The following is an 11,503-nucleotide window of genomic DNA, read 5'->3' as shown; positions in this document are numbered from 1 at the left end:
TGTCAACAACTCATCTCATCTTCATCCGAGTCCCTGGGGCGGCCGTTCAAAGGGTCTGAGAGGAGCTGATGTAAATTAATAATCCACCTATTTAGTCTGGCTTTAATGTAGGGCTCTATAATTTTATGGTTTTATCATTTATATTTACATTATTATTTATTTTATTTGACAAACATTTTAGCGTTGATCATTATTTGTTTTACTATGTTCAACTTTGTTGACATTTTACTAACTTGTTGTAACTTATTTTGTGAAGTACTTCGTCATTTTATTCATTGTTTTTATTGCTTGCTTTTATTTTTCCATTTCTATATATGTTCTATTTTCTGAACTACTCTTTTATTGTTGTCTTTTTAATTATTGATTGCTATTGAATCAGAGACTCTAATTCACCTTAAACATTCTTTGCTTTGTCAATCACCTGTAAAACACTTTGAATTGCATTTGACTTGTTTGACTATGAATAAAGTGTAAGTGGTTTATTGGTTGATTGATTGATTGATTGATTGATTGATTGATCAGCATATACCATAGCGTATTCTCAGTTGTCACAGGGAGAGTGAAGACTGTGAGATGCAATTGACAGATTTAAAAAAGGATTACTTTGTCAAACCAGTATGTCTCTGTCTAAAGTTAGGAATGAACTTTTATCGCTGTATCTGTACAATTGCTTATCATGTTGTGCCGTTACACCAAAGCGAGCCGGGGGCAGCGCCTCGTCCAAATGTGGCAACTATTGAAAGACTGCAAACACACAACCCGTCAGAAGACCAACATGCGTTTAACCTGCTATCTAGTAAAAGCCAAATTAATCCACGATGCAGACACATCAATGCCCTCTTGATGAGACTATTGATGTGGCCACAGTCCCCCAGGCTCCTCTTCAGGATCCTTTCGCAATGAAAAAAGGATTCATTTACATTCACAACACAGACTTCACGCACCATGTTGCGTAATCCACTGCCTGTCAGCTATTTCACCTGAGTGAAAAATATTCCTCCCTGTGCTGTTTCACTATGGTGAAAGGTCTTGTTTCATAATCACAAATATACGTTCAGTCCATCGGTGTTTGTTTGACTTGTATCTATAGTTTATTTATTCCACTGCTGTTCATATATCATTTAGACAAAAGGCACAAATGGAATAATCATCACGTAGCTTTGTCATTGTTAAAGCACAGACACATTTTCATATTTGTTGTTCATTCTGAAACTTGATAGAAACATGTACAGAAATATTCAGTGATGCTCATAATGGGGGAAATTGTACTTACGAATTGTATGGATATTCAGTACAAGGTTATTCAACATGCTAATTTGTAAACTCTGAAGGTGCTCGTTGGTGTTAGTATTAACCTTGGACTTATCCCTGTCACATTTCATTAGGAACAAACAACATAATAGCTTGTATTGTAAACGACTAAATCTATAATCTATGACACCAAGCACATTGTAATTTGAGATTATTACTTTTTGAGAAAGGAACTGCAAGGCGAATAATATTTTCCTCATATCACGGACAAAAGGGTTTGTTGGCCAGGATTTATCAACAGTTTGTATATTAGACAGTGTTACACGCTACAAAGACTTTCTAAAAATACTAACAAACTAACTATCACACACAGGTACAAGAGCTGCAAACTGTTGCTTTTATATTATATAATTCATTCTTAATTTCCTTCATCGCCCTAATCACATTCAGATCATTTCAGTGAGCTGTGTAAAAGTGTAGACACTCTAATGACGCCTATGCTGTGATTGTTGTTTTGATTAAAAAAGAAAAATATATATAATTAACTGAGAAAAAAAACAAAAATGAAAGGATACGAAGAAAGCTGTTTTTCTGGAAAAGGAATCGTTGACTAATTTGGATCATGTTTCTACATGCACCGAGTGACAGAATCAACCGAGGAGCTACACGTAGCTGTGATGGGAGAGTAACGACTTCACTGGCTTCACTCTGCCCTGACTGGGCATCTGAACTCCTCGTGCTAGTCTGTATTTTGTGGCGTCCTTACTTACGGTGTCTGGAGCTGCAGGTGACAAACTCAAAGACCCGATGGAGTGGGACCTAGAATAACTAAGATTTATTGGTGAGGAGTGAGGAGGGTGGAAGAGTGTTGGGGCACAGGATCACCAGCTGCCTTGCTGATTAAATGTTAAACCCCTTTTCGATCATTTAACCCAAAGTAAATAATTGCAAAAATACTAGAGCACCTCATTGCCTCACCAACCTTTTCAGTGAGACATCTGAAGCCTTGAAAAAAGATTTGTGAAGATAGCTCTCTGTGTAGATTCTGCTTTTTTATTCAGTGCGTTCATAACATTTTTTTTTTTTAACAGTATACATGTGTATTTGGTTATTAAGTTTCCATCTTTTGTTTGAGTCATGTTGCTCTGCTTTCCTGAGATCATAGCTTTTGTGTTGTACTTTGCAACCTTGTTGAAGCTGCGCTAATCAATATTTTGTAATAGCAACGCAAATAAAAAATAATGTCTAATTTGAAAGGAGTTAGTCATAGTTATGAACCCATCATTAGCACTCAACTCTGAAGTGTCCTTCTTTGCTGCTGAGAATTTTAGACCATATTCAGCTTCGGTTTTATGGCCCGTTTCACTCTCACCACTCTGTTTCTGGATGCATCCAGCAGCTGTTTTTTAGAAATAAAACCTATACGTTTTGCGTAAATAGCTTTATAAAGTGGTATTGTGTCAGTCGTGCGTTTAAACCCAAAACAACTGATGCAGGAGTCTGTTGAAAAAGTGTTATTGTACTGAGTTAATAGGTCTTTCATTAAAATAATGTATTATCTAGCCCAAAACCACAAATTCCAACTCCCTTCGAAGATGTTAGGAAAAATGTTTATCATCTTCAAACACAATATGTCCTCTCTCTCTCAAGAGTAAAATTGGTCGTCACAAAAAGAGAGCTAGAGGAGAGTGTGCATGATTGGAAGCACACGCAGTAGATGTAGGACGTGGGTAGATTTCAAGCTGTCGCTTTACAGAAGCAGCTTCTCTGCCACCTCTGCAGCGTCTCATCCGCCACAGAACGAGGCAGGTAAGATTTGTGTGATTTAAGAGCCCCACCAATGTGCTGGGAACGGAGGGAAGAGAAGCACTGTTCCCTGCTGCACACGAGAAACAGCCTTCCATCAAAATGTTGCTAGATTTACAGGCCAAACATAAATGTGAATCGCTTTGTGTTGTCATTAGCTTTGAATGAGCCCTTCATGGCTGCATAGGAAGCGGGTCTTCTTCCCTGGAGTCTACCACATTGCATCACCATGATTCTACATTAGCCTAGAACGGACAAAATTAAAATTGGCTCTAGAGATGACCTACAAGTTTCCTCATCGCCTGCAGCCTCTTCTAGCTACTTGACGGCTTTGTATTCAAATCTGATCCAGATGAAGCTTTCTCTCATGAACAGATCGTTTAAACTGCATCTTTAATTGCAGGTAGGTGAAAACTAATTGATACTCTCCTGTATGATCCCAGGTCATCCACCTCTCGGAATTATACAGGAAAGACACACTGACAGAAGAATTTGTTTTATTTTCTAAGAAATGACAAATGAAAGAAAATGATGGGACTGAGCACCATGTCAACAGAATGTTTTTATGTGTAATACCATGACATGAAACTTGTATTGTTTGCACCTACCCTCCATTAACCCGACTTTTGCTGTCTAGAAAAAAACCCTCTGAAGTTGATACTGCAATCTTGCACTGAGTAATAGGACGTTGGGTGATAATAATTCCATTTTGCAGACTTGGGGTTTGAGAACTCAATGCATTAGGAGTCAAAATAAACAGCTAAGAATCACCATGCCTCTGGAAAAGAGTAAACAAATTGAGTATATTATCTTTGCCTTTGTCTTGATATGGACTGCAGTGCCTTGTCACCATGTTTGTGCAATGGGCAACAATTTGTGCAAGTGTAAATCACAACCAGCCCATACTGGTAGTATGCAGACCGAGCTGTCTTTGGACCAGCACGCTGTTGTTTCCCTGACAAGAAAAACTTATCCAAGCAGCCAAGTGAATGGATGATGAAAATCAGCTTTCAAGTTAGGATGTTTACAGAACCCATGAGGCCAAGTATCATTGTACATAAACACTCACAGTGTGTCAGTGCACCTGTGGTGACCCACAAAACATTAACTCCATCTCTCTGTCTAAAACAGAACATTTCAGTAGGAAGGATAACGTATCACACAATGCAGGTTCCAGGTAGACATGAAAAGAAATAGTAATGATAGTGCTCCTGGTAATCATAATTAAAAGAGTTTCTCATTAACTATTAGTTCTAGACAATAAATTGTCAGCACAGGGCAGCGTGAACCCCACGACGGCCGAAGAGACGAGCTTGCGTGGATCTGATTTTCATTTAGGATCAAGGATAAAGGACAACATGGCTCCAAAGAAAAGGCATTAATTCGTCATGACGACCATGAACATCAGCAACGCTTTGGTCGCTGGGTTCAGCTTGTTCAGTCAAATTATTACGTGATATATGTAAAAATAAACAGATTATCCTTTGGTTCTGGACTGTTGTCCACAATTATTATTATCAGCATTATTATTATTAATAATAATATTATTACCTGTTGCTATTGTGGATATCAACAACAAATAAAAGTATTTATTTATATTAAGTCATATTGTACGTTGATGGTATAATGTCTGTTGGAATGTAAAAAAAAATATTTTTAAATATTTATAAATTGTACTTTTTGTTCAGTCATTCAACCTTCGGCCAAGTATTTCACATCTGTTCGTTTATTTGGTTAGGGTTAGGGCCAACAATTTTAATTTCGGCGCATCCCTAAATTAGACATATATTAGATGAAATGATTCATCAACTAATACATTGCAAACGAACTGGTAACGTACCTGCTGTCCAGGTTGGAAACACATATGTGTAAATGTGGAGGATTTGTGAGCAGCTCTATTTGTTCATGAGTCTGGTACCACATTGATACAGTCTTCTACCATCTCAAACAGGAAATAGTGCGGTCCACTACGTCGGGCCACCTCGCCAGCCGCCTCCCCTGTGCTGCTGCGGAGCGCCGACTTTAGGTGTCGCTGGGAGAGGAGCAGCTCTAAGGTCTGGGCAGAGTCTGTCCTTGAGGAGCTGTTGTGGGAAGCAGCCAGGTGTAGCGGTGTGAGCCCACCATTGGTCTGAGCATTCAATTCAGCTCCGTGCTGCAGGAGGAAACTCACCACAGTGACGCGGCTCCAGCGGCAGGCGCTGTGAAGGGGCGTCCAGCCATCGATGGTGCGGGGATTGACCTTTGAGCCAGCGGCAAGTAAAGCAGAAACAGCGTCAATGTGGCCGCTGTACGCGGCGCGGTGCAGGGGAGTGTAACCGTCCTCATCGCAGCAGTGCACCAGCAAAGGATCAGCTGTTAACAACCGATGGACTGTTGAGAGCTGAAGAAAAACCACAGATAGAATCTGTATAGTATGTTCATATCACCTCAATAAGTTATCGACCTGTACATTTGTCCATATGCTGTATATTCTGTATATTATCTGTTACCTAGCATAGCATGTTAACTGCACCTTAATCTGTATATTATAATCTGTAGAATACACTTATACTTATATTTATAGTATTTATTTATATTTATAGCATCCCATTAATCCTATCTGTAAATTCTGTAATTACTTTTGTACATAGCACAGACTCTTGCACTATCTGCTTATTGCACTTCTGGTGAGATGCCAAACCTCATTTCGTTACTCTATACTTTTATATGTGTAATGACAATAAAGTTGAATCTCATCTCATCTCATAAGCGCAGGATCAGTAAATTACAAACTACTAGTTTGTAGAGATATGTTTTACTTGATTTTAATCCTACCTTTCATGTGGGTAATATTTATACACTCAGAAACTCTGTGGTCGCCCGCTCACGTTTTTGAGCAAAATCGATTTTCTGTTGCTCAACTAATAAACTCATTTTCTGATCTATGCATGTTAGTGTGGCTTTAAAAACAACATTTGATGATCAGATCCTACTCATGTTTGTACCATGTGCTCTAATCTCATGGCGTCATGGACATGCACAGGCCGAGCCAAGATGTTATACACGTTTCCGCTGAATGCCGAGTCTGTAGCAACAGGTCAGAGTAATAATGCATAAAGTCACAATGCGACAGTGAAAGAGGAGATTTCATAATGTTCAATGTTATTTTGGTAAATGTGTGGGTGGAAACATATTCAACATTTTTGTACTGGACTGTTTTAAAAGATAAACCCAGTGGATTTTGGTGAGAGATGTTCAATGTAAACAAATCAATCTTCACAAGAATAACAGACATAATAAGTAAAAAATTACATCTGAGCTCAATTTATCCTGCATGAAACCCTTCAACACAGGAAAAAATACTGTACCGTATAATTCAAAGACACACTAATCTAAATGCAACGTCACATTGCTAAAGCATAGAGATACAAAATAATTTATTTGTACAGGAATTATTATAATTATTACTATTGGAATTTCTTGACATAAAATAACATGGAATTAATGTTTTATATTGAGGTAATTTCTTACATGGAAACACTGTTCATACATCAAGTAATTTATGAATTGTGAGTTAATGAGGTGGAAGCAGACACCCCCCCCCCCATTGAGACATTGTTCAATCACAGATTGTTTTTCACAGTGTGAGCGGACTATTGGTCGGACAGATGACAGAGGTCGAGAGTTGCACTGTGCATCCTTGTGATTGGGGAGCTCTTTGTTTCAATAAGACTAACATGTTGAGATACAACTTTGATTTGCGGTGTCGAAAAATGATGAGCATTTTTGTGATAGATGGTGTTATTCAATTTAGTAGGCATCCCTACCTTAGCACTTGATTTTGTAAATTGCACATGATGAGTCTTAACATGCTCTGCTGAATGTTGGAAATATTTGTGTAATCCTCCATGCTCAAATATTCACTGAAAAAAAAATGTAAAAGTGCCATGGCCACTAAAAGCTGAAAAGGCAAATTGCTGAAATTATCTCAACATCTTAAGTCATCACTCATTGTATTCCTCAGGTCTTAACCTCTCTAAATGCCAGATGACAAATTATCCCTCAATTTGAATCAGCTTCCTCCACTGGTGGATTTAGCTCCGTATTGTCAGTGTTTTTTTTCTTTGTTTTTGACAAACAATTAAAAGCTTATTTCTGGCATAGTGGATAAGTGGCACTGGTAGTTACACTGCCAGTGTTTGTCTGTGTGCAACAGAGGTTTAAAATATTTACTTTTAAAATATATTTAAATGGTATTAACAACCTATTATAAACACTTACTGTGTAACACAATCTAGTAAAAATCTACCATTTAGGTTAAAAAATTATAGAATCAAGTCAACACCTTTGTGGCACAGTCCTGACTAAATTGAACATGATTTGTAAATGTCGGATTTATTCAGGGCTGTTGTACAGGGTTCTTTTAATTTGGACTTTTCTTCTTTTTTGGTGATATTTTCTGATTGACTCATATTTAAATAACATCTCAAATGCTAATGGTGTCATATCTTGCCAGACTGCATTGTTAAAATCGGTTTGATCAAACCATACTTGTTATTTGAAGTCTGAATAAAATGCTCTTTCTTGGTCTGAATTAAAACAAGACTAAAATCGTTTGTTTTTCTTGGACTAAGATCAGACTACAATTTTCACAGTTTTTGTCAAATGAAAACAGAGGGTGAGGTTGGTTAAATAGTTGTGATCACTTACACGATTGTTTTCTGCTGCCCACAGAATGAGCTCCACTGGTTTGTCTATGAGAGCTTCCTCCTTTTCCAGATACCACTCCTCGCTGCGGTCCCCTTCCTCCTCCTCCTCCTCTTCCTCCTCCTTGCTTCCAGTCCACAGACTGCTGGCCCCACGGGGTATAACGTGTCCGTGGGTGTTCAGAAGCTCCAGCTGATTAAAGTCTTCAGGAAACTCCATCACTGAAATGAGACAGATACACAGACATGACTCATTAAGAAGACATCAATATTTCAGTCTAACATTTGAAAACCCAAGATAGGGGAGAAGAGGGTATGAGAGAGTGTTGGAAAAGTGAACAATCTATGAGATTATCCATATTCAATAACTAACACCTGAATCGACTTTGACTCCCAAGATAATTTCAATGTGAAAATTAGTATTTTCTATCTACCTTCTTGATTAAAACAGTGTATCAAAAGAATGACACTCTTCATAAAAAGCCTGAGGATATCTCCAGTTTTCAGCTGTTACCTTGATTCTGAATAGAATAAAAATAATTAATAAAAAATAAAATATAATTTTAAAACTTTTATCATTTCGTTTTGGTAGTTTCATGTTGGGTAAATTAAAAGTATTTATGTAATCAATCAAGGTTGCTCATTTCCCTTGTGTATCCCCACAGCTCAGTTAGGCCATGAGTGTGTTAGGTGCCACAAGAAGAACGTGCCATTCAATTTGGGACGCTTGATGCTAACCCACCAACAAAACATGAAAATATAATATTTAAGAAATCTTTCCTCTAACTACATACACTAACTGTGTATAATGAAACACAGTTAGTGGAATAAGCCCCTTTGGTAAACAATATCTACATAATAAGATTATTATAACCGTCATAACGTACAGGTAGAGTAGAATAATGTACAGTAGCATCTTAAAACGAGTCAATAAAAACACAGTTATAAATACTTGGTATCGTTGAGAGGAAGAAGAACTATTACTGCATCAAAACAATTTCAATTGCTTTGGGATATTCTGGAAATATCGTGAGAACGGAGGTACGTGTTTTAAACAACCTTGTGGTTTCTCAAAGCATTACCCATTAATTATCTTTAATAGAATCCGATGGTTTCCTGTGTGACATGAATGTAAAGTAACTACAGGTTTACGTTTGTGTGTAAAGACACATTGTGTGAACGGTCTGAACTGATGAGACACGAGCTGCTCAGTCTAAGCTAACTACCTGTGCACCTTTAGAAACTCCTCGTTCTACGTCGTCGTTACACGTAAATAAATACTATTTCTCGTGTCAGAATGTTTTCGCACTCAGTCGCGACATTTAACTTCTCAACAGAATAAAAAACCAAACGTGAGTTCACCTCCGTCTTCCGGTGTTGCGGGTTCAAAACAAACCAGAGGCTAACGACTGTCGCATAGACTCCTGGGATATGTAGTTGTCCACCGTGTCAGATACACCACTACCCATGAGTACTCGCGGCTTCCGTTTTCTTCTTCGTCTGCTCAATTTTCAGTAGTCCAGACAATGTATTTGTCTGTTTCTGCTCTCTGCCGTCCATCGTTTGCACTGAACGAATCTTAAACGATACCTGGCGGAAAGTCACGTCGTCGGCGGTTATGTGATTGTCTGTATGTCTGATTATTAACACGATTACTCAAAAAGTTATGGACAGGTTTGCATTATTATTATTATTATTATTTTTTAAATCAAAGATTGGTCTCTGCCATGGTAACAGGAGAATCCATTTTGGGATGTGGATCCAGGATTTTTTCTATTCTCCACTATTGCGGGGGAGATCGCTCAACCTTAGCGGAGGTCTAAACTCTTGTTTATTACAGTAATCTATACCAAGTATCAGAGGATGTTTTGGGCCCATGACCTACAAAATTCTGTCTTTTTATGTCCATATAGTCATTAAAACACATTTGTCGAGAGGACAAATAATCTTTTGGTTTAGACTGTTGGAAACTTATCTTAACAGTTTATTTTTAATAACACAACACTGCTTTCCCCCCAATTAAAGTGGGGAATAATAGAGCAAATCAAAAGATAAATGTCCAGGCTCAAACTATAATTAGATATAATTAGATAGACAGATAGATAAATAGATAGATAGATAGATAGATAGATAGATAGATAGATAGATAGATAAATACTTTATTCATCCCAAGCTGGGGAATTCTGGTGTAGCAGCAGCACATTTCACACATCACACATTAAAAAATATGTACAATATTTACACAATAAATTTAAAATAGACGAATCGACAATATTATGTTGTCAACAGCAAGTGCAGTCTCTTAGATGGAACCTCCCTGGCAATGTTTAATGTCCAACATATCAACCTAAGAATGAACTATTCAAATGATGTATATTGTTTTAATTAGCCACAATAATTATTTAAATGTACAACTGCACGATTATTGTTGCTGCGTGGTGTTTTCAGCTGCGGAGCACCCTTGACCCTGATTGGATTCTGTGGTGCAACAGAAACAACAATATTGAAACTCTTTGCAGACTGCATAAAGGTTCTTTTGAAAGGTTGCACAGGGAAAAGAAGAATGACCTTTATTTTTGAAAGGGGATTCACATCTCCATTCACAAAAGATATCACAAATTAGCCACTGCATGAGCCACATCTCCTGTCTCTGTTGGTAGGGAACATTGTAATAAAGTCAATGCCTCAGGTTCTGTGTATTTTTGTTATGAATCATACATTGCCCATGCACTGCTTGGTAATCTGATGTTTGGCTGTGCTTGAGCTGGTCAAATCATAATTAAAACTGCAACTAGAGCATCATAACAATACAGAAGTTATGTTAATGCAGTCACAGTGATAATGCCCCTGTGTCTTGATGTTTTTCCCCACAGAAGGATGGTCAGAGCACAAACCCACGATCTATCATATAACAACAGGACTCAGAGATACTTCAATAATAAGGTGCTTACCCATGTTGGCCCATTGTCCCTAAGTGCCCTTATCTGTAAATATGCTGTTGTTGCACAGGTAAAGGGTTTCAACATCACAGCAAAATGAGCCCTTTCCTCCCTCTGCTCCTGAAATGTTTGAAACGCGTTGTCTGTAAGGCATCTACGGTCACCAAGTGGCATGTAACACGTCAGCCTGACAGCTAGTTTGGCTTGAATTGTAACTGCAGAACCAAAGCCAATCCTCCATGGCTGCAGCAGTTATTACAGCTCATCAGCCTTTGGGTAAAGGGCACGACATTTCCGTCAAACGCTCTTAATGGTTGACCAATCACAAAACAGTGAGACAGCTGATCAATCAGAACAGACTGGGCTTTTTTTTGGAGGTGGGCTAACAGCTAAAATGGAGTGTTTCAGACAGAGTTTGAAAAAGAGACAAACAACGCATATTTTGAATATTACAACCAGTAAACCTGTTCTAGTAGAGCCCCAAATTCAAATTAAAAACCTGTAAATTGCCAATCATATAAGCGCTTTAATTGCAGGGTCTATGGACACCCAATGATGCAGAGCTGGAGAGGGAAATGGACTATATTTCATCTCATGACTCCTTGTGCTAAAATAGGAAGAAGATTGTTCATTCTCAAGGGAGTTGCTTTACTTGACATTGAGAAAATGAAACATCACAGAGTTCCTCTCAGGAGAAGATAATAATAATAATCTTCATTTTCAGAGCACTTTTTGAAACCCAGGTTACAACGTGACTCACAGAGAGAAATCAATTGAAATGAATAATAACATTAGTGTCAAGTGTGATTATTTAAATTATTT

The 11,503-nt window shown here is 37.9% G+C and overlaps 1 protein-coding gene across 3 annotated transcripts; it reads right to left on the bottom strand.

Annotated features, from left to right (window-relative positions):
• Positions 1-1,068: 1,068 nt before the first annotated feature.
• Positions 1,069-9,202, bottom strand: ankrd49 (ankyrin repeat domain 49). Of its 3 annotated transcripts, none has more exons than XM_035637747.2 (3): positions 9,105-9,202; positions 7,747-7,964; positions 1,069-5,437 (listed from the first exon to the last, which is right to left on the bottom strand). In XM_035637747.2, exons 2-3 carry the CDS (start codon positions 7,960-7,962, stop codon positions 4,961-4,963), a joined length of 693 nt encoding a protein of 230 aa, XP_035493640.1. In that variant the 5' UTR covers positions 7,963-7,964; positions 9,105-9,202; the 3' UTR covers positions 1,069-4,960. The 3 variants fall into 3 exon arrangements, with proteins under 3 accessions (XP_035493640.1, XP_035493641.1, XP_035493639.1); XM_035637748.2 differs by having other exon boundaries at positions 8,969-9,105; XM_035637746.2 differs by lacking the exon at positions 9,105-9,202 and adding an exon at positions 8,825-8,844.
• Positions 9,203-11,503: the final 2,301 nt, after the last annotated feature.

Source organism: Scophthalmus maximus, chromosome 8, assembly GCF_022379125.1.
Source record: "Scophthalmus maximus strain ysfricsl-2021 chromosome 8, ASM2237912v1, whole genome shotgun sequence".
Lineage (NCBI taxonomy): Eukaryota > Metazoa > Chordata > Actinopteri > Pleuronectiformes > Scophthalmidae > Scophthalmus > Scophthalmus maximus.
The sequence above is the reverse complement of the archived record's forward strand: the minus strand, read 5'-3'. Positions and strand labels throughout refer to the sequence as shown.

Bases quoted from the DNA above. Each gene is read 5' to 3' on its own strand.
- ankrd49 (XM_035637746.2), bottom strand. The intron at 5,438-7,746 runs GTAAGTGATCAC...GTTTTTCTTCAG, and splicing joins GGGCAGCAGAAAACAATCGT to CTCTCAACAGTCCATCGGTT.